At 37.1% G+C, this 23,334-nt stretch overlaps 3 protein-coding genes across 3 annotated transcripts; 2 read left to right on the top strand and 1 right to left on the bottom strand.

Moving 5' to 3' along the window:
- Positions 1-10,120: 10,120 nt before the first annotated feature.
- LOC103418706 (phosphoinositide phospholipase C 4-like) lies at positions 10,121-13,918 on the top strand. The gene is made up of 9 exons (XM_008356820.4): positions 10,121-10,567; positions 11,301-11,497; positions 11,844-11,979; positions 12,066-12,299; positions 12,380-12,597; positions 12,697-12,814; positions 12,931-13,083; positions 13,265-13,351; positions 13,502-13,918. The coding sequence occupies exons 1-9, from the start codon at positions 10,238-10,240 to the stop codon at positions 13,793-13,795; spliced, it is 1,767 nt and encodes a 588-aa protein (XP_008355042.3). The 5' UTR covers positions 10,121-10,237; the 3' UTR covers positions 13,796-13,918.
- A 607-nt stretch (positions 13,919-14,525) lies between these two features.
- On the top strand, positions 14,526-18,771 carry LOC103418698 (phosphoinositide phospholipase C 2-like). Its single transcript, XM_070818866.1, has 9 exons — positions 14,526-14,951; positions 15,140-15,336; positions 15,420-15,555; positions 15,645-15,809; positions 15,914-16,110; positions 16,202-16,319; positions 16,773-16,928; positions 17,006-17,092; positions 18,344-18,771. The coding sequence occupies exons 1-9, from the start codon at positions 14,646-14,648 to the stop codon at positions 18,650-18,652; spliced, it is 1,671 nt and encodes a 556-aa protein (XP_070674967.1). The 5' UTR covers positions 14,526-14,645; the 3' UTR covers positions 18,653-18,771.
- Positions 18,772-20,463: 1,692 nt separating this feature from the next.
- LOC103443031 (putative serine/threonine-protein kinase-like protein CCR3) lies at positions 20,464-23,015 on the bottom strand. Its single transcript, XM_008381814.4, has one exon. It carries the CDS (start codon positions 22,946-22,948, stop codon positions 20,537-20,539), a length of 2,412 nt encoding a protein of 803 aa, XP_008380036.3. The 5' UTR covers positions 22,949-23,015; the 3' UTR covers positions 20,464-20,536.
- Positions 23,016-23,334: the final 319 nt, after the last annotated feature.

The following is a 23,334-nucleotide window of genomic DNA, read 5'->3' as shown; positions in this document are numbered from 1 at the left end:
ACAATCCACTTCATCACTGTTGAGGCACAATCCCAACACGAATTCTTATATTTCAACCAGAAAGTGACAATTCAAACAGAGAGAGGTTTGCACAACTGTGCTGAATGGCACCAAACCTAGAAGTCCAGACATACAAATGATATCAAAACCGACACTTTAAGAGAATAGAAGAGAATCCTAAGTATGCTTTGAACAAACCATGCTCTGATACCAATCTGACAAGCCCCGACCCTGATATTCCCTGAATACCAGGATAGACATGTGATGGCCGACACCCGAGGGTGACGAAAGCCATTAATTGATACAAAAGCTAAGAATAAGAAATAAATAAGGGTTATGAATTTAAAATACCATGAACTAACAATTTAGGAACGTGTTCAGAGCATACAACTAAACCTAATCACTAAAAAGAATTACGATAAAATTAAATGAATAAAGGAGTGAGTCCTACATTAAGAGAATCCGAAGATGCTATTGCAGAAGTGTCTTGATGCCGGGATTACCTGCCTTGATTCTAAGTCCTGAATGGGAGCGCAAAACAAAGGTGAGTGGACCAAGTTTACATATATAATAATAATAAAACAGTTATCAAGATACTAACCCCTACAATTTATATATAATGAAAACTATTAGCATAATAAATGAAGGATTTAATAAAAATCCTAGCATGCCAAAATATCTCAAAGTCATATCGCGGAATATCATCGCAGAAATCAAAACAGTAAACGTCTCATAAATCGTCTCGTAAGCATGATGTGCTACTAGAAATATTACTGAATAAATATAACTTCCGGCCCAATGCCTGCTCCGTGGTCTCTGTGCCCGTAGCCAGAGATTACCAACTCTTGGCCCAATACCTGCTCCATGTCCCTCAACCCGTAGCTATAGATTATTTCTCCCGGCCTAAATGTCAACACCAGTTCATCGCCCCATGCGGCATAGTGTCTACTAGGTACGCACAAATATTTACGCCTCTATAAATAATCACTTCATAGTATAAAGTCATTCATCGTCTATACTATAAAGAGGGGTTTCTAAAACATGTTCTCGCATCCTATCATCATCTATCGGATAGTCTACCAATTCCTGGTTTTTATAGAAAATACAATATATTAAAATATAGCTCAAACTAGGCTAACAATTTATTTCCTTACCAAAACACGAGACGAAAATCAATAAATTCAGTAAACAGGATTGATATAAATCAATTCACAAAATTCGTAGGCATGCTAATCATTTATGCAATTGCTAAAAAATCATGTAATTTTAGAAAAGGTCCACTCACAGTACTTAGCCGCCAAAAGCTGCGCCACTAGCGAAGACGGAAACGTCACAATAATTGCCCCTAAGCACATTAAATGGTACAATTAATAAAACTATATAATAGCAATTGAATTTGGGAAAACAGACATTGGAAACAAATTCAGAACGTCGAATTACCTTAAGAAGGGTCCTGGACGAAAACCCAAAATGTCAACCCTAAAGTCAACGTTGACCGGGGGTCAACGGTCAAATTAGGTCTAACGGGTTTTAGGCGCGAAATCCGGATTAGGGTTTAGGTTAAATAGGATTATGATCTATTGGGTTTGAACTAAATAAGGGAATTGAGTTGGATGGGTGAGGCCCTAATAGATTTTAGAACCCTAGGGTTTTAGGGTTAAAAGGGTATTAGGGTGGAAAATTGGTGGTTTGGGCTTAAGCCCATACACACACACACATGCACGGCATGCACATGCATGCATAGCATGCATATACACATACACGTACACATGCACTTAAACACACACACACACACACACCACAAAGGCCTTAAGGCCTCATTAAAGAACAGGGCTTTAAGCACTTTAAAAGGAACCGACCCAAGGCCAATATATATAAGGCCCGAGGCCTTATGGGGTTTTAAAAACGATAAATAACTAAAATTAAAACTAAAAGGGCTGGGGTTTTGGGCTAAGACAACACGGGCCTAAGGCCCGAGGAGGTTCTAATGGCCTGAAAGGCCTGGTTTTGCTGAAGAAGAAAGCCGGAAACTCGACCGGAAAACGACCCAACTTTAAACGGCCATAACTTTGTCACTACTCAACGAAATCAAGCGAGAAAAAAATGAAAGTTGTAGCCCTTAAAGAGACAAATAGAATAGTACCTTGCACGACATCTAACTCGTCGTGGTTTGGCCAGAAAATGCCTCGAAAGATGTCGGACTCGCCAGAAACTGGGTAAGATTCAAATGAGTATAACTTCTTCAATACTCAACAAAATTGGATGAAACAAAAAGGAGAGTTGTATTTATCAGGGAGATGAAGAGATTGATACCTTACATGCCGGCCAACACGTCGTGGTTTGGCCGAAAATGGCCTCAAAAGGGGCGGTGCTCACCGGAGGCTCCTGGGATTTTGTCGTCCTTTCTGCACGGGAGAGAGAAAACTGCAGAGGTTGTGATGGTGATGTCCTCAACAGATGGAGTGGCTGAGTGTTGCTCGGGGAAAAGGGAGTTGCAGCGAGGGAGAGAAATGAGGTCCGAGAGAGAGACACGGGAGAGAGAGTTGCGGAATAGGTGAGGAGAAGAGAGAACTGAGAGAGTAGAGACCGGACAAACATAAAATAAAACAAGGTGGGCCTCACGGGCTCATCAATTAAGGCTTTTAAAACAATTTTTAAATAAAAATACGGTTGGGGTGTTTCATATACTTTCTTGGGGCAAAGGTTTTATATACACGAATTCACACATCCATTTTGAATAAAACTATATATATATATATTTTTAAGAAACGTTGGCGATATAAGAGAATTTTATTGGTAATGAAGGAAAGTTACATCTAGTTAAAAGGGACATAAACTTTATGTCATGCTCCAATCCCGACATACTTCCAGGATCAACACGTGACATAACCAAATTCCTGTTTCTCTAACATACCTCGCTTCCGGGATATGTACAAGCCTAATTCAATACTCGAATTGCGTTGTAATTTTTGTATATTTTATAGCTGCATCTAATCTCCTTGTTAAACTGCCTACGTACCCTCAATAGGAATCAAGCTATTCGTAGTTCACCATTCACAAAATCAGACATTTATCCCACTGAGTTCAAGCATAAAAACATAACATTCCTCAATCATTTAATATAACTTAATAGCATGAAAATCTTGGGCCCAGGCTACATAACAAACCCTCATGAATTGATTTCTCTTCCATCCTACATATAAATCATTATGTCTCATCATGATATCACAATTCACAACATACATCATATTTAAGAACCGACAAAACACAAAACCATTCTCTAGCCACATTAATTAATTAATTAATTTGATCAAAGTAATAACAATCATTCCCATATCTTCTAAATTCATATCTTATAAAATCATAATCGAATCGTAGAAAATCCCGAAGGAGTCACCCCCTTATGAAATCATAATCGAATCCTAGAAAATCCCGATGGAGTCACCCAGACGTCCAACATCTTTTCTAACTCAATTCACAAGATTCTCGAAACCATTGACACAAATATATATAAAACTAAGGCTAGAGTGACACAGTTAGGCCAAGCCTACTTCTCCAAATAATGGGATTTCAGACCACCCTATGAAATCCAACAACCTCGGGTTTCGGACCACTTAACGGAACCAAACTAAATATGATCGCCAATCAAATGTACCAAGTACAACTAATCATTTATACAATTAGAAAACAATTATGTTGCTTCTTCTCTCTTCTTCCACCGCCATTTCTAATCTTGCAAGCAGGTCAAGGTTTGAGCCTCGAAGGATTATGGTGCTATCACAAGGTATATAAAAGGTATAAAACCTCATTGTACCTTATCTTATCTTCAGTCGATAGGAATTTTGTTGGTTTTTCAATTTTATCGGGGTCCCTTTTTTTACCTCCAACGTCTGGCGTTTGTTGATGAGTTTTTTTTTTTACTTTCTTAGTATGGCTTTTAAATTTTTTTGGTAGTTTTTGTAGATATAGCCTACAAATGTTGATCCGAAGGTTGGGCATAATCATTACTTCCTATTACAATTTATTAACGTTAATTCAATTAACTAAAGTTGATTGGAATCTGACGATGATTGAGATATTTGCATAGGTGAGAGAATCTCGCTGACAATTTTCGATATTCAGATGGGATTTGTGTATGAATTTTGTTTTTGTAATTTTGGGTTTTGTTTATATCGTTAGACTCGTCGTCTGGGCGTATCGTTTCAGGAGACATTACTCTTCGTTTCTTGGGGCCTTTGTGTGGAGCTTTCGAAGCCTTTTGTGCTCAAGGTAAATAATTTTGGTTTTTTCCCTTGAGGCTCTTGTGGAACAATTTTTTTTTTTTTGTAATATATTTCTTGTCGTACCCGCACAAGGCTCCCGCTTTACGCAGGGTCTGGAAGAGGTGAGTGTCGGCTAGCCTTACCCCCATTTATGGAGAGGCTGCTCCCAAATCTCGAACCCGATACCTACCGCTCATGGGCGAAGGCACTTGCCCCCATTTTTTTTTTGTAATATATTGTGATAGTTTTATATTGATCGTGAAAAACTATTAACAAACTACATTGAAACATTCATTCATTTATGTTATATGTGGTGGTTCCAAGCTTGAGTTCTTTTTCCATGCAGCCTTCTGTTAACCAATACAGGTCTATTCATCTGGTAATGCTGCAAATGGACAAATCACATCAGAGCGCTCTGCTACCCCTCTGTTACCTGATTTCATGGATTCATCTAAGGGTTATCTCCATAACTATTATATGTCTGCTGCCTATTACTATGGAGGTAAAACTTATGGGTGAACTCTTTGCTTTCATTATATGTTTATATAATGTTCTGTTAAATTAGAGTCAATTATTGGATTCATGTATTTTTAATTCGAATTTTAACATTGTGTGTTCAAAAGGATCCCCTCTAATTTTCAGAGATTAATATTATTCAGTATGCTCATTCAATCACTACTCCATTTGACAATAAGCAAAACAAATTATGAAAAGAAAACTAACCAAACAGGCAAAAAATAAAAATCAAATTCTAAAATTTTCTCAAAATTGATTTTAAAGCCAGCATCTCCCCCATATTCAGCTAACCCATTTAGAAAAAACGATAAAGAAGGCCATTGGGACTCAAAGTTGTTTTCAGTTTAGCATGATTATCACTTAAAATAAACATACAAGGAGAGCAAATCTCAAATAGGTGTTTGCTCCAATGTTAACAATATTTGCTTCATTTGTATTTTTTGTAGTCTTTATAAGCATTTTTTTGTTTTGATGTAAAAAATAATAATAATATTTTTCACTCTCTGCTCTCTCTCTCTCTCTCTCTTTCGTGTTTTTGTGGACTTTGGGTTTTATTTCTTTTTTGGGTTTTGAGTGTTTTGAATTTTGCTTCTGACAAAGTATTGGTTTTGCAGTAAAGCGGCAATCCTCTGCTCCCCGCTTCACTTCCACGTTCTCACTATTCATACCCAACCTGGCCATTTCTTTCTAAATTTCTCTTTGCACCCACTGGAAAAAACAGAGTTTTGTTTTTGTTTCCTCAAAATATAGATTAGACAGCAACATTCTGAATGCTTAGCTTGTCTATGTTCTTTGCAGGAAGCTCAAAGGATGATAAACAAGAAAAGGAAATCACAGATTGCAAATTAGATGGACAAAAAAAGGCAATAGAAATTCAATGGGTCCCAAATCCGTGACTTTTCCTGGTATGAAATTGTTAATTGTTAATTGAACATAAATGTAGAACTGATTACTAGAAATAAGTATGGTTACTTATGTATCACATTCTTAATTAAGATAGTTATGCAGTCCTATAATTTTGTGTATCTATTAGCTCTGTACTGACTTACAAGTTACACACACCTCAAAATTTTCATTTTCTTTCAAACAATCTTGATTCGCAATATCTGCAGGATTGCAATGAAATAACTGTGAGCAGCATGTATAATGGGAAGGATTTACAAAGGTTTCAACTATTGAACTTGCTTACGCTCTTATTTGAACGACTGTAAAAAAGATTTAGTAGGACAAACTGGTATTGGCTCAAATCAATTTATCATTGATAATTTGATTCTGTTATGCGTAGACCATTCTTCCGAGTCTCTGAGTTGGAAGCAGATCAATTTTTACATTTTTATGTTTAATTTTAGGAAGAAATGAATATGAGTTTTGCCTTTTTCGAGTGTTTCGTTAGTACTAGCTTGCTGCATATGCTATTCTCTGGGTGTAAATATAATTCTCTAAGCAAGCTCACTTATTTTTTAACTCTTTAACTGATTTGTGGCTGCAACAAGATTTTTTTTGGGATTTTTCCCAGTCTTTTTAACAGTATCAGGTTTCTGTCCTGCATGTCACCAGGCTTATTCTTTTTTCAATTCACATTCACCGATTTATAGTTGATTGGATTTCATTTTGACTGCTGTAAATGGGTTTTCATCAGCATGTCTGACATGATAAAGTCATGTCTTTTGGATTAATTCAAACAATGTAAACATTTCATTTGTATTCTTGATCTTTGTTAATATTATAGTTACACGTCTAACGAAAAAGGATTTCATTAAATGAATAATATGTGTCATTACCCAAAATGAGTTACCTTTGCTTAGAGTTTGCTGTTTAGCATGTTATGTTCCTAGGTAACATGCATCTGAAACACTTTGTGCAGAAGAAGATATCTCATTACAACCACCTCAATCCAACAAAACTTTTTATCACTCTTAAAACATTATCCAACTTTCAGCTCAAGCAAGTCCTCAGTTTCCATATACTTTTTATTTCTTAATATCTACGTGGTTTTCATAGTTTTTAACCATTAAATCACGTAACTTTATATTTACAATTATATTCTTTCTAATTGTTTGTATAGGTTTCTTTTTTGCTCCCTGCAAGATGATGTCATGGCGTGATTTAGTGGTGTTGAATATAATTGGAGAAACTGATTCTTTAATTACTCATGTTGTAGGATTTCAAAGTTGAAACCCATTTACTTTCAATCTTTTGGAACAAATTCATTTTGTAAAGTAACAAAACAATGATATTCCTAAAGGAAATAGAATTGTTTGCTTTGCTGAGGTACTTCTGTTTAGATAAATCAATGCTATAGTGCATTTTGAAACCTAAGTTATGGATTTATTAGTTTCAATTTAAACACATCTAGAAACTTAGAGATACATTTATTAGCTCACATTTATATACTGTTGGAAAGTTAGAGATCTGTTGATGATACTAGATTTAACTTTGGTAGTTTTTCAAACATAATTACCTATATAATTTCTAATCCCGCAGCAACGCGCGGGCATCACTTTCTAGTAAGAAGTATTTTCCAACAATTGAATGGTTGATGATTATAAATTCCGAGAGCTGATGGGACAATTTTTTCGGTTAAGTGGTACAAGAAAGAAATGTAGGATGTCATGCAATGGACTTTATGGATCTCATGAACCCGAAATCTATGAATTGAACAAGAAGCCATTCACGATGAGACAAGATGGCAAGTCGGTCTGCATTTATCTCTCCTCCTCCTCTATGGCCTGAGTGGCTATCCAGATTGGCGGAACCACTCAAAATTTCGAACTCTGAGACTGCTCTATGATTATTTAAACTATTACTCAATTAATGCTTCCATTCCTCGAGGTGGAATTTCTTTAACCAAAGGCTTATAGATCAGCAAATGGTAAAAACGTTAATATATTTTAGATGACTAATATGCAGTGAATCAATTAAAAAACACTAATAAAACTTGTATAAAAAGTTGGGGGGGGGGGGAATATAATATATATATATATATATATATTTTAAAGGGAGACAACCGGTAGCAAGTCAAAGTTATCCACATCTTATGGGGGCCGGGAAGACTCACAAAAGCATTTCAGCCTCCCTCTGGCCACAAGTCTACCTTCCACACCAGTAGCGGGTTTCAAACCCGAGATCTCCAATTTTTAGTTTTAAAGAATTCTCGTAGTCTGCTCTTTACCACTAGACCACAAGCTCATGTTTAGAAGAAAAAAAAATATTGACATGGCATACATAATATATATTGTAATAATCTAGACAAAGATTTATGCATTATGTTGCCATCTAAATCTTTAGAGATTGGGTGATTACCACATAGACAGCTGGCTTTTGCAATTAGCAAATCCTAATTAATAATTGATGATACGTGAAATGTAGCAGGTAGCATCAATCTCGTTGTCAATTTATTTATGTACTAGGGTTTTGTTGCAGTCTAATTTGTTACATATGTTAGGTTAAAAATATGTTTGATTAATTTCTATGTGGGTTGGGTGCTTTGGTTGGCACTGGGGCTGCGTAAGCATATATTGAATGCATGCATGACTATGGATTGTGATGTTTCAGACAGTGAATTTTCTGTTCCACAAACTGTTAGTTTGGTGGGTTAGATTCAAAAAACGAGCACTTGTTCACACTCACTCGACGCAGTTGTTCAAATTCTCACAATATAATTTGTCGCCAAACTCAATGCCTATGTTTTTTACACAAGCCACATGATATATGACATTTCGATTCGAAAAAAACTTTGGTTTCCTTCTTCGAACATTTTTTATGAAATGAACTATTTGACATTTGCTTTGGGAGAACATTTACATAACATGAGTATTACCGCTGCAATGGCGTCGTGTGCCAATATAACATAAAACACATGTATAAATCTTTTTGTCCATATATTATTTGTTATTGGCACAGAACAACACGTGGCAGTGTAGCTATATTATATAAGGAGTTTTAATGAAATACTCCCGATACTGTTCACTTTTAACGAAAAACCACATTTTTACCTTTCCTTAAAACTATTCACCACACCTTTATTTGTTATTTTTCATTAAAACTAAATTTATTTTAAACTTTTCGATGGTTTTCCTTACTATAAATTATTATGCTCTTCGTACAATAAGAGTTTGTAATTTTACGCATCTCAGATTATTTTACTTTATTTTTCTGTTCACACATAATGGACCCTATTCCCCAAGCTAGCCATTAGATTTATCTATTTGTCTTGGTATTATTTGATTTTTACCCTGCATCTCACCTCAATTTTAATTAAGATACTGTTATTCTAGAGAAGGATTTTACATTCACGTAAAGCTTCGTATCAATAATATAGTATGTATAAATTTCTCTTTATATAACGTTATATTATTTACACAAAATAATACACTGATGGTGTATTGGTGTGCATCGGTAAGATATAAATTGTTCTCATTAATTGACACCAACGTAACCACATGAAACTGCTCAGATGTGGTTTGGTCTTTTGAGCTGATTTCTTTATTGCATGGCTCAGTAAAACAAAACCCACGTGCATTTTGCTCGTTCTAAGTATATTTTAAATAAAACTGTAGGAGCTCGCCCGTCTCTAGATCATCAAATCTCTACCTTTCATTGCTTTAAATTTTAGGGATGCATTGACTTCTTTCTTGACTTCTAATTGCGTTTACATTCAGCCGTATTCTACGTGTGCCAATTTTTTAGCATAAGATGACCTTCAACAATTGATACAATGATACAAGAAATTATTACACGTACTCAAATATGTAAAAAATATTATTATATATACATTATACGTGATTGAATAACTATGAACAGTTGATACAATAACCTTAAAAACTAAACAAAAGTATAAAAAAAAGGACTTGGATTGTCTGCCCTCCCATTTCGGTGCCCTCTCTGTGCCCTCCTGTTTTGTGTGGTCACGGTTAAGCCACGTTAATATTTTATATTATTTTTTTATAAAAATAATAAAACAAAAAGAAATAGTAATATAAAATGTTGACGTGGCTTAACTGTGACCACAAAAACAGAAGGGCACGAGAAGGGCACTACAATTAGAGAGCAGACAATCCAAGTCTTAAAAAAAAATGCCTACGCATTATGCATGAGTGATGTGATCAGAGAGAATAAACAACCATATCAACCTTGAGGGGATGCATCAGCACTACAATCATGCATCATAAATTCATAATTCACACGTAATACGTTTTGAAAAAGGGGAAAGGAGAACACAAAAGGTGCCAAACAAACCGGTGAAAACGAGAATATTAAAAGACTGTCTGTCTAACTTCATCTCGACAATTAATCCACTAATCAAAATATCAAATATATAATTAAACCCCCAAAGCTTACACCCTTTACATTCCTACAAGGCCACAAGTTTACAAACCCTCTCTCTCTCTCTCTCTCTCTCTCTCTCTGCCATATTCTAAAAGCTCTGGTTTTTGTTCTGGAAATTAATCGATTAAGAGATGGGGAGTTATAGGATGTGCGTGTGCTTCACTAGGAAGTTCAGGGTGAAGGAGGAAGAGCCACCGCGGGACGTGAAGGAAGCATTCGAAAAGTACGCTGAGGGTGGGACCCAAATGACAGCGGAGCAGCTGCGCCGTTTCTTGGCCGAGCTCCAGGTGGAGAAAGATGGCGGCGGCGCGTCGGTATCAGACGACGCGGAGCGGATCGTGGAGCAGGTGCTGCAGAAGAGGCACCACATTACCAAGTTGATCACAAGGCGCACTCTTTCCCTCGAAGACTTCCACCATTACTTGTTCTCTCCCGATCTCAACCCCCCTATTCGAGATCAGGTATTCTTTTTTTATTTTCTCTTTACTTGGTTTTCTGGGTTTTGTTTGTTTCCCGAGAAAGTGTAGGAAAGTACAAGATTCCTCATGTTTAGTTGAAACTCTGTTAGCTTGTTTAATGAGTTTTTTTAACAGTTTTTCTTTTTGACTTTTGTGTGAAAGAATATTTGTCCCCAGTCGTTCAAATCACAGTTTGATCTGCGTAGAAAACTACAAGATATTGTTCACTTTTAGTAAAAACTATGTTAGCTAGCTTGATATTAAAATTTAACATTTTATGAGTTTTGAGTGAAAAATTAATGACTAATAATGAACCATTCAAATCACAGCTGGACACATGATGAATACTTTTATTTCCTCTTTTAACAAATCATTTCCTCATATGATTTGCAAATAAGAAAAAGCGCTACTTGTAACGAGTCGAAGAATATTGTTTTGAATGCTACATTGTTAGTCTAACATGCTTCAAAAACAGACATAGATAGAATCTACCAATCTTAGTCATCATATCTAGTATCTTGCTTTACTTAAATTGATTTGAGACTTTGATGTTCTATCTTCTTGACGAAGTCTGCATCCTTTTTTTTTTCTTTCTTTTCTATCAGAATGATGTCTGCATCTTTGGAATTTAAAGAATTTTTCCTTTACTGAATATGGCACTTCGCAAATGATGGTCAATATATTTTATGATTAAGACAGTTCCTAATAATTTTATTGTTTGGGTATTTTGTTTCAGGTTCACCAGGACATGACAGCTCCGTTGTCCCATTACTACATATATACTGGCCATAATTCGTACCTGACTGGAAATCAGCTAAGTAGTGACTGCAGTGACGTTCCGATCATAAAGGCACTCAAGAGAGGTGTGAGAGTGGTGGAGCTTGATATTTGGCCAAATTCCACAAAGGACAATGTGCATGTTCTCCATGGAAGGTAATTAATCTCCAATTATGTCCAACCTAGCTCCAATTTTTTCAAATTTAGGCATGTAATTATCCTACGAATTTCTACAATCATCACGAGCGAGCATCACATGATTAGAGATGAAAACACAAGGTTATATATCCTAGACTTTACCTAAAGATTTCTCATATTTTAGGTCGGTTTTTTTCAGTTGAGTTGTTATTGGCACTCCAAACATGTCACTATGTGTACAAAAAAAGTGGTCTGTTTTTCTAAATTTGAAGTGCATGAAGACTTTTTTAGAGCTCCAATAACAATTCCGCCATAAGTTCCAAGTCATGAGAGAGATATTCAAAGTGTGTATTTGTGAATGTAGGACCTTGACAACCCCTGTTGAACTTATAAAATGCTTGAAATCAATTAAAGAGCATGCCTTTTCTGAATCTCCATACCCTGTCATCATAACTCTTGAAGACCACCTTACGGCTGATCTCCAAGCTAAAGTAGCACAGGTGAACTTCTTAATCTTCTAATAGTTTTAATCAAGTTCTTCACACAACTACTACTGAAAATTTTCAATTTGTTTTGTATTTTCCAGATGCTCATTCAAACATTTGGGGAAATGTTGTTTTACCCTGAAACCTGTTGTTTGAAAGAGTTACCTTCGCCCGAAGAACTTAAATATCGAATTATTATATCTACAAAACCTCCTGAGGAGTACCTTAAGGATAAAACTTCCAATGAAAATGGACTGGATTCACATAAAAGTGAGGAAGATTTATGGGGGAAGGAACCATCAGAACTTACCCATGAACGGGAAGATGATGATACGGTGTGTTTGCGAAATTATTTACCAACATGCTTAACCTCCATTATGCTCTGCCTCTTAGGTGATTAATTTTTGGGTTGCAGAGTGAGAGTGATACAAGTGAGGACAACAATAACAACAATCATGGATCATTTTCATCAGTAGAACACGATTACAAATGTCTAATTGCAATCCATGCTGGAAAACCGAAGGGTGGTTTAAAGGACGCGCTAAAAGTTGAACTCGATAAAGTCAGGCGGCTTAGCTTGAGTGAACAAGCACTCGAGAAGGCTGCTGAATCTCATGGAACAGATATTGTTAGGTACTTATTTTTCCTCTAGCACAATGAAATGCACAAAGATTCTCTCCTATTATGAATGCAGTCAGTATTGACATCTATACTTCATAAACTTTTTCATAGATTTACACAGAAGAACATTTTAAGGGTGTATCCAAAAGGTACTCGGTTCAACTCCTCGAACTACAAGCCGCTTGTTGGTTGGATGCATGGTGCTCAAATGGTTGCGTTCAATATGCAGGTTGTTTAAAGTTCTTGCATTCAGTCCAAGAAAAAGGATTGCTTATCTTCCTTTTTGTTAGTTTTATTTTCTCCAACGATCACACAGATTATAACATTTCTCTGGTTTAATGGCAGGGATATGGTAGATCTCTTTGGCTGATGCATGGGATGTTTAGAGCCAATGGGGGTTGCGGTTATGTTAAAAAGCCTGATTTTATTATGAAAGCAGATTCCGATAATCAGGTTTTCGATCCTAAAGCAAATCTGCCAGTAAAGAAGACTTTAAAGGTAAGCACATTTTCCATTCCTTTTCTCTGTATATGAAGTTGGAAGTAAGGGGATTTCCAAATCATAGCTACTTTTATCTCTCTCTGATTCCCCGGTTGAAGGTCCCCATATATATATGTCTAGCTCTGTCATTGCGTACGTGACTAAAGAATGTCGTTATACTAATTGTGTTTCGTGGCAGGTGAAAGTTTATATGGGAGATGGATGGCATTTGGATTTCAAACAAACACACTTTGATTTATATTCTCCACCAGATTTCTATACTAGGGTAAGATGGTCAATTAATCAAATGATAAACCAATTAATGTGGAGCTCTACTCAAAACCAATTGATGTATGACTTAATTGCTTGATTAACAATAATGTGGTGATGTATGCACTGGTTAGTGCTTCTATTTTAACAGTCAATCCTATGGCAGGTTGGCATAGCAGGAGTGCCGGCTGATGAAATAATGAAGAAAACGAAGAAAAAAGAGGACGATTGGACACCTGTATGGGAGGAAGAGTTTACATTTCCATTGACAGTTCCCGAGTTGGCTTTGCTTAGAGTTGAGGTACATGAGTATGACATGTCTGAGAAGGATGATTTTGGTGGCCAAACTTGTTTGCCAGTCTCCGAATTGAGACAAGGGATTCGTGCAGTCCCTCTCTTTGATCGCAAAGGAGTAAAATACAATTCAGTAAGGCTTCTAATGCGATTTGAGTTCGTCTGAGCATTAATTTGGTTCTGCTCATCGCAGTTTTATTCCGTTGCCCACTGCAGTGCTGCTATAACTTTTGTTTATTTCGCTCACTGTAAAAGAACTATTGATATATTCAAACTTCCACTTACATGCTCTCTTTCTCTCTAGAAGTAGATAATCACAGTGTCCTTTCGTTTTTCCCTCTTTGTCTTTTTTCTCAATTATGTTTCAAGCTGCAGATCGATATGGATAAATTCATTCTTTTTTCTTGGGCCACAGAACTAACTGCTGTTTGAAATTTTTTCTTTCCGGAACCATATAAAATGTACATGCCTTGCGTATCACTCCTTGAAATGGCAATACGCAAAAAACATTTTTCATATTTACAGGTCTCCCCTTACATATGGAATCGCATATCGCCAACGTAGTAGTTGTCCGAATAGGGGATATAAAGTATAAAGTTCTTGTTAGCGAATTTGCACTGACGAGAGAGAATTTACAAGTGAGAAAGGCAGGTATAAAGAAACATCTCTTTATTTGTGGCCAAGAAAAAGTTTGATTGAGATATTGAAATTGTCATATAACAGCTTGTACCTGACTTTTACAGAAATAGTAGGGAATGTGGAGTTTTGGGAATTAAAGTTTTCAAGAGCACAAATTCTGACTTCGCTGCAAAGCCAGTCCTAAGAATTTCAAGCCAAATATGTTCCTTTCAGAAGATTCTAAACATTTGTTAGCCGTTGATGTATGCAAGTTCCTGTGTAGGCCACTCGTGCATAAAAGCCGGGATGAATACGTAGATGACTCTCGAAACCAAAACTTAATTCATTTCATCCTTTCTCTGTTCAACTAAAATAAACTGGAGAAAGCAGTTTCAAAAATGTCTAATAAGCAGTCTTTCAATGTCTGCTTTTGCTTCCAGAGAAAATTTAGGCTCCGGATGGCAGAGCCTCCTGAAGATATTAAGAACCTTTTTGAAATTTTCGCGGAAAATGGCATCATGACCATCGATGACCTGCAGTGTTTTCTGATTGAGTTTCAAGGAGAATCCAGTGCCACCAAGGAGGATGCTCAGACCATTTTCAATAGTCTCAAGCATCTCAACATCTTTCAACGAAAGGGTCTCCACCTTGATGCCTTCTTTCGATATCTCCTCGGTAACCTTAATCCTCCTCTCTATTCAAAGGTAATCTCATCGAACTTTTTATTCTCTGGTTCGACTCACATCGACGGAGGGCTGAAGGTTATTTCATTTTTTAGAAATACTAGCACATCTAAACTTTCTAAAAAAATATTCGCAACACTATAGCATATTAACGTGACAAAATGATGATTAATGTAATGAAATTTGATGATAAATGTATTTGGATTCAGGTGCACCATGACATGAATTCTCCATTGGCTCATTATTTCCTATTTACCGGCCACAACTCTTACTTAACAGGAAATCAACTCAGCAGTAACAGTAGTGTACATCCGATAATTAACGCGCTGCTTCAAGGTGTTAGAGTTATTGAATTAGACTTGTGGCCGGGTTCTAAGAAAAATACTGTGGAGGTTCGTCACGGAGGGTATGAGTTTAATCTTTGGTTGTTCTCTTTCTAACGGATTAACAATATTCTCATAATAGAATTTGATCTCTTCGAACCCTTAGGACGCTTACAAGACCAGTGGACCTCATCAAATGTTTGCGTGCGATCAAGGACAACGCTTTTGTTGCTTCTGAGTACCCTGTTATCATAACATTTGAAGACCACCTACCTTCAAATCTTCAAGCCAAAGTGGCAAAGGTGAATAGAATGTTCTACCTTAGGCTTTCCAATTTTATAATTTTCAATGATTTTTTGTGACTTCAAATTTTTTTAAAATGTGATTGCAGATGGTCACTGGGACATTCGGTGACATGCTGTACTCTCCTCATTCAGAATTCTTAATGGAATTCCCTTCACCGGAATCATTGAAGAGGAGGATTTTGATTTCGACCAAGCCACCGGAGTATCATGAATCACAGAGACGGAGAGATGAATCTGGATACACAAATCATGTGAAATAATCTACATTGTGCTAATAAGCCTAACATATATATATGCATAAGGCATCAGAAATCATGTTACCTTTTCTAATGTATCATTACCCAATTGATAGCAGGAAAGGGAACAAGATGATGAAGATGAAGAGGAGGATAATGCTACTCCGGAGTATAAACAGTTGATTGCGATTCACGCAGGGAAGCCGAAAGGTGGATTAGATATATGGCATATCGATCCAATTAAAGTCAGACGTCTTAGCTTGAGCGAGCAACAACTCGAAAATGAAACAAAAAATCGTGGATCCGACATTGTCAGGTGATGTTATGCATAAGAAGTTCTGGTTTTATGGTAAAGTTTTTTTTTTTTCACCATCTAAACGATCGAATGTGCTTTAATCTTTCTCTAGGTTTACTCAGAGGAATTTGTTGAGGGTTTATCCAAAGGGTACACGTTTGGACTCATCAAATTATAATCCTATGCTTGGATGGAGTCATGGAGCTCAAATGGTGGCATTCAATATGCAAGTTAGATTTCTTTTGAAAATTGTAGTTTACTTTTAGATAATCGGCTTCTACTTTTTGGACATTTATGAACATGTAGTTAAGAACTTGCTAGGAAAGGAAAATTTTAGCACGGCCCTTTGGACTGGTACATTTCATCTGATTTGCCCATTTGATTTCAAATTGGTGGTTTTGAGCCCCCCTAATCATTTAGAACGTGACAATTTGGCGCCTATTGTCAAATCTGTCAAATTTTTTCCGTCAAATTGAGAATTTTTTTTATCCATTCAAGAGAAGCAAAACTAAAATAAAAGTGATAAATTTGACTGTTAGAGTGTAAATTGGCACGTTTTAAAAGATTAAGGGGCTCATAACCATATAGAAAGTTGAGTGAATTAATGAGGAATTGATAAACTTTTCATCTTTCTACTCACCCCAATTCCCTGCTTATATATTACAACCGTGTATTTCTTAAAGGGACATGGAAAGTACCTTTGGATTATGGAAGGAATGTTCAGAGCAAATGGAGGTTGTGGCTATGTGAAAAAACCTGATTTTTTGCTTGCTGTTGGCCCAAATGATGAGGTTTTTGATCCTGATGAACCTTTTTTACCAGTGAGAACAACTTTGAAGGTTGGTTGAAGGCATCTGATCAAGCTTGTTAATCATGTCATTTACTCTTCCTTCATAACATTTTCGTTGACAAGCAGGTAAAAGTATACATGGGTGAAGGATGGCATTCAGACTTCCACCATACACACTTTGATCTATATTCTCCACCGGACTTCTTCGTGAGGGTATGACAACAAAATGTTCGTTCACATTTACAACCCCATGCATCCTTTATTTAGCGAGAAATTATTGATTTCCAAACAGTTTTGAATGTTATGCTGTTAGATTGACAAACTAATTCAATATATAGGGTTCGAATTTGAGTAGCCAGTCTGAAAAATTGTCCGACGAATAAAATATTAGCCAATAACTAGTAAATGCTATAAATCAATAATTCCAAAAAAGAGCATGTGTATACATTTTTATCTTTACTATTCATTACCCTACTGTGACACATGACATGTCAATTGTGCACTGGTTATAAATCAATGACGTTGAACTTTAATACATAGAATCTGCTATAAATGTCATCTTTCGTTCTTATGCATCAACTTTATTTTTTATTTTCAACTGACGTGATACATAACATTAGGGGAGCAACTCGAGCGGGTTGGGCAAGTTAGAAGGTCAACCCAATTCTAACCCAACTTTTACAATTCGGGCTCAGGTTCAGGTTGGGTTTCATTCGGGTTCATTTGGACACGTGTTTAATTGGGTTAGGGTTTACTTGGGTTGGATTCGGAGTACCTAACTTTTTCAAATTTAATCTTGTGAGAACTTAGTTTCCAAGAATTCCTAATAAAATTAAGCCAAGTGGCTTCAAAGCTAGCTAACTTTAATTTCATAAATCAATATACTATAAAGCTTTAGGATTTATAGACTACGAATATGAGCTGACTAATCAAAATCTATTATTTCCTAAAAGTTTTAGGTAATTATAAAGAGTAATTTATTTTTTAAAATATTAGAAAGGGCATTGGTTTTTTTATTTGGCTCACTTTGGTGTAGTAAGAGCATTAATTGATATGGGTTACAATCTGATTAGATTGAGTTTGGTTAGTCAGGTTGGGTTGGGTTGAAGATGGACGGGCAAATGATCAATCTAACTCAACTCAATCAATGAACGGATTGAAATTGGGTTGGATTTTGACAGGTTATAACTAAAAAAACTCACTTATTCGAATTTAAAGTTGGGTTGGACATTGACGGATTCGGATTGATCCAACTCAAGTTGCACCCTTGCATAACATAACACTTAACTTATACAAATAAATGAGATTCAAAATGAATTTAAATATAAACAAATTAAATATTATCACATCAATTACAGTTTGAAAAAATTGAGTTAACAGTTCGCTCCCGCCTGTAGTATATAAAAACTGCAAAATTGCAGTGCAGTGAAATGTGGTAGTGATTAATTGGGTTTGTTTGTATAGGTTGGAATTGCTGGAGTCCCAAGGGACACAATAATGATGGAAACCGAACCAATAGAGGACCAATGGGTACCAATGTGGAACAAGGAGTTCATCTTCCCATTGACGGTTCCAGACCTGGCTGTGCTTAGAGTTGAAGTCAAAGAGTATGACACTTCTGGGAATCATGACTTTGGTGGCCAAACATGTCTGCCAATCCCAGAGCTCAGAACTGGGATCCGAGCTGTTCCTCTGCACAACAAAAGAGGTCAAAAGTATAAATCTGTGAGGCTTCTGATGAGATTTGAATTTTACAATGAGAATGAGATTTGAATTTGACAATGAGGAGTAAATTAAGTGTGCTTACTCATAATATGCTGTATATTCGATGTTGAATATTACACACAGTAAACTTGCTGCTGCTATAAAAATATATGTCGTTGTATCCGAAATTCTGTGTTTGATATATCCTATTTCTACCCCCAATGTTGAATTCTAATGCATAAGAAATAGAGCATGCAACGAAATACAGAGCTTGTAACCCAAGTAGCATATTCACCGCTGCACTCGAGCTTTGTTTTTCTGCCATAGAATCATAGCCGTTGAATTGTTTTTGTCCAATAATTTTTTTTTTTAGTACATCGATATTTTTACACTAAGGGGAGAGAAAGTTATGCAAAACCACACAATGGGTAGTTTAATTTGGTATCAAATTCATCATCTACGAGATTCGAACCTAAGGCCTCTCACTCCCAAGTGAAAAAGAATATCACCAGACCGTAATACTAAGTGGCTTTTGTCCAATAATTAGATAGGTGTGTCAAAATATATGTATATATTAACTTGCATCCCTTGGATCCTGCCCCAAAGTAGAATTATCCTATATTTTGTGAGGTTCATTAGATAGCATGTGGCTTTGAATTTTTATGTAACAAAGCGACCTACAGTAGTTTTTCTTTTTTAAGCGAACGGTGTTTTAACACTCCTGAAGATGTACAACCAACAAGGAGAACATCTTAAATGAAATTAGGATGTTTTTTTTAAACTGTAACATTTCAATCGTAATAGACAAGTTAAAACTAGCTAAACAATGAGCAACCTCATTAACTTGATGGCGAACATTTGATAAAAAATTGGGTAAAAGATCCCTAGAATCTTCCCAGGGCAATAGTTTGAATGTTGATAAACATTATAGTAGGTTCGTACTTCCTATTGCTTCACATGATTTATCATTTAGTACCTAATTAATTAATAAGCTAACTAGTAATCTAAGACTTAATATTTTTTATAACCCCAAGCTCATCATCAGCACATAGCTGCTGTACAGCCTGTGGTGTATCAAACAGTGCAGCCGCCGGAGGCACCGCGTTTTTTTCAATTAGTGTGACTCAAAATTATTTCTCTCTTTGTTTTTATTTTTTAGGTCAACTTTGTGATTTCTTTTTCTTTTTAAAATGGATTTCGAATAGTTAAATTCTATACACATAAGCATACCAGACTTGTTGTGTGCCACAATCATGAAATTGCGAATTCACACGCATTACATTGAAACCGCTAGTTGAAATTACATTTTAATAGAAAAACTCTTTTGTCAACGTGAGTTAATTCTTTATTTTTTTATTTTTTTAGTTTACCATATTATTCATGCTCCTTCAAATGATATATTAAGTAAAAGACATATATACCTTGAATCATGTTTAAGTACTTTAATTGATCAGTTGAAATTTTCAAATAACTGTATAATAATAAACGATCATTGTGAAAAAATGCCTACAAGTTATAGAAGATATGTCCTAAATCTTGAATTTTTTTCCTCTAGTATAACTGGAGGTTAAGGTGCCTCCGTTAAAAAATTTCTAATGCTTATATGAATGCTCTTAATCAACTGAACTATAAACTTCAAACTATTTGTAAGTTTCGAAAAGTGATTAAAGATCCCACTTTGTAGGGATTAATGGTGTTGATTAGAATCTCTATATATCTTCATAGCCCCATGTTTCCCACACCAACAAAGTCTTCCTCAACAACTCCGACGTTAAAAGCAAAATGTGAAAAGATACTCTTAGCACCTCAAACAAGATCACAGAAGGCCATCACGTCAAGAGAAAAAAAAATCTTAATAACAATTAGGGTAAAGCGCGAAATAGAAAAAAAATAATAATTGGTATGGAATCAATAGGGGAGAAAAGAATGAACAATGTTTTTGGGAATGGAATTTTACAACGAGGGGAAGGAAATTGTGGTAGTAGAGAAGCTAAAAGGATCATCCTCGCAAAGAGCAAGAGCCCTCTCTAAATTGGCAACAATGTCAGTCATGCTAGGCCGTTCCTTCCCCTCCAAGTTCACACAATGCATAGCAGTATAAGCCACTAGCTCAACAGCTTCGCCTTCCTTCAGGTCCGGCTTCCCCACCCTTTGATCCAACATGCTTTGCAGCTGCCCTGCCACTATTCGCGGCCCTGCGTATTCCACAACCCCCATTGGACCTCCGTCTTCACTATTTATAAACAGAGCCCTCTTCCCTGTCAAAAGCTCCAATAGCACCACTCCAAATCCGTATACGTCACTCTTTGCTGTCAAAACGTTTGACACAAAGTACTCGGGATCAATGTACCCAACTGTTCCAACCGCTTTGGACGACATGATCTCTTGGTCTGATTCCGGCCCCAATAATGACAGTCCAAAATCGGATACCCTTGCATTCCAATTTGCATCCAAAAGAATGTTTGAGGACTTGATGTCCCTGTGAATTATTGTTGGCACTGCATAATTGTGAAGGTACTCTATTCCCCTGGCTGCATCAAGCGCAATTTTTATCCTCATTTTCCAAGAATTCACAATGCAGCTATTTTCCTGCACATTGTTCTTGCCATGCAAGTGATCATGAAGCGAACCGTTGCTCATGTACTCGTAAACCAAAAGCCTCTCATCGTTAACTTCACAGGATCCCACTAGCTTCACCAAGTGCTTGTGGTGAAGCCGGGACAACAATGCTAATTCGGAGTCAAACGCGCTCTCTTTCTCCTGAAATTTCTTGGTCTTGGTACTTGTATCTCCCCTCTTGATGGCCACTTCACGACCATCCGCAAGCTTGCCTTTATAGACAATGCCAAAGCTCCCAGCACCGATCTTGTTTTCGGTTGAGAAATGTTTGGTGGCAGTAGAAAGTTCTGCCAGGTGAAATGACTGAGTCTTGTCACCGTGCTTTGAAGATGAACCACTTAAACTGCCCTTCATGGAACTTGAACTTAATGGAGCATTAGGAACATTGGCGATTCTAGCAGCAGAAGAACCCACATTTGGATCAGTAAAACTTTCAGTTTGCACAGAGTCATGACGGTTTAACCAAGAACCACACAGTCCAGTCCATAGGCAAAAGACAATAGTGCAGAGTCCTGCAAATGCCCCAACTGATCCAACTAGTACAAAAACCAACAGAAGCTTATTTCTTGTTATGGATAACGAAAAACCCGGCTCTGAAGCTTGGGTAGGTTGATTTATTGGAGGCAATGGAAGTGCTAATGGGAGTTCAACCTGGCATGATCTGCATATTTTCCCTGAACCACCACAAAGAGTCTCCGAATTCGGGTACACATAGCTAGTACATGGACCCTGCACACATGGACCAGGAAGAATCATTCCCAGTGGAAGGTTATCACGAGAACCAGACCACCCTGGTCCCCAACAAATGACAGATAAGTTACCCGTTGTCACGCCGCACACGAAATCCAAACCTGCAGAAATTAACTCAAATGAAACATTTGTAATTACAACACTGTCATATTCAAATCTGTTTCTTCCTCCCCAGCATACAACAAATCCATTTTTTCGCTGAATGGCACAAGTAAAATTTTCCCCCAACGCAAGGCCTGAAAACTGGAAAGTCGAAGTACTTGAAGGTACATTCAATTGCCCGAAATCATTGTTTCCTCTGCAGACCAATGTTCCATTCATACTCAAGCCACAAGCATGAGATTCTCCTGCAACAAGGCTTGACATTTTCACATTCTCAAACCCTGTTTGAATATCATCTCCAACACCACTCTGGCCCCAACACAGAACTCTCCTATCATTCATCGAAATCCCACACGAAAACCCTCTTCCCGATGCGATTGTTCGAAACTCCAATGCTTCCCCAGGTGAGGGAAACAAAACCCCACTAGTATTATCTCTTCCTCTCCAGCACCTGACAATTCTAAAGTTGACTTCTCTGGCGCAAACTTGTTCATCACCCACAGCCAGATCAGTCAAAGCTACATTCTCACTGTGATATATTCGTTTCGGTCGAAACCTATTTGAGCTAGACAAGCTGGTCTCCCAGCAGAGAAGGGTAAACCCTCCAGACCTGAGGCCACAGAAGAAGCTCTTGCCTCCAGAAATGGATTCAAAAGAAATATTGGGTTGGACTGAAATGGTGGTCTGAGTGTTTTGATAGCATTGTATGCTCTGTGTGGGGTTATCAGCCACAATGCCACAAACCGTTGGATTGCCATATGTGATGGCTGTGGTGGAGGCTAGGCCAAGGCCATTGGCCACCCTCCAATTATGTGGTGTGATGAGAGAAGATATGAAGGTTGTGATCAAGATTGTGGTGGTGATAAGAGAGAAGGGTTCATGTGAAAGTGTCATTTATGAAGGTTTGGGTGATAGACTGATCGGTAAGTTGGGTTTCTGGCTCTCTTTCTTCATTGGGAGGGAGAGGGGATTGGGGAAGTAGGTGACGACGATAAAAATAAGAGGGAATATAATAGGCAAGGGGGTTGGGGTGGTCCCTTTACGTTGGTAGTGTTGTTGCTAACAAGAAGAGAACATGCAACTACTTGGCTCTTTAGCCTTTATATCTAGGCTTGTTTTATTAACACCTCACATTTGTTAACTACATCTCATATACTTAATACACCCTACATCCAGTGGCGAAGCCACATGAGGGCGAGGAGTGGCGGCCGCCACTCCCCTCGCCGGAAAAACAAGGCTTGAGGGCTGGCCAGCCCCTCCCCTCCTGCTGCTGCTGCTCT

The sequence above is a fragment of the Malus domestica genome, chromosome 03 (assembly GCF_042453785.1).
Source record: "Malus domestica chromosome 03, GDT2T_hap1".
Classification (NCBI taxonomy): domain Eukaryota; kingdom Viridiplantae; phylum Streptophyta; class Magnoliopsida; order Rosales; family Rosaceae; genus Malus; species Malus domestica.
Note: the sequence above shows the minus strand (reverse complement) of the source record. Positions and strands in the feature narration are given on the sequence as shown.

Coding starts and splice junctions, on each gene's coding strand:
- LOC103418706 (XM_008356820.4), top strand. CDS start 10,238: ATGGGGAGTTATAGGATGTGCGTGTGCTTCACTAGGAAGTTCAGGGTG. Junction 10,568..11,300: donor ACCCCCCTATTCGAGATCAG/GTATTCTTTTTT, acceptor ATTTTGTTTCAG/GTTCACCAGGACATGACAGC. Junction 11,980..12,065: donor TCCAAGCTAAAGTAGCACAG/GTGAACTTCTTA, acceptor TGTATTTTCCAG/ATGCTCATTCAAACATTTGG.
- LOC103418698 (XM_070818866.1), top strand. CDS start 14,646: ATGTCTAATAAGCAGTCTTTCAATGTCTGCTTTTGCTTCCAGAGAAAA. Junction 14,952..15,139: donor ATCCTCCTCTCTATTCAAAG/GTAATCTCATCG, acceptor ATTTGGATTCAG/GTGCACCATGACATGAATTC. Junction 16,111..16,201: donor CGTGGATCCGACATTGTCAG/GTGATGTTATGC, acceptor ATCTTTCTCTAG/GTTTACTCAGAGGAATTTGT.
- LOC103443031 (XM_008381814.4), bottom strand. CDS start 22,948: ATGACACTTTCACATGAACCCTTCTCTCTTATCACCACCACAATCTTG.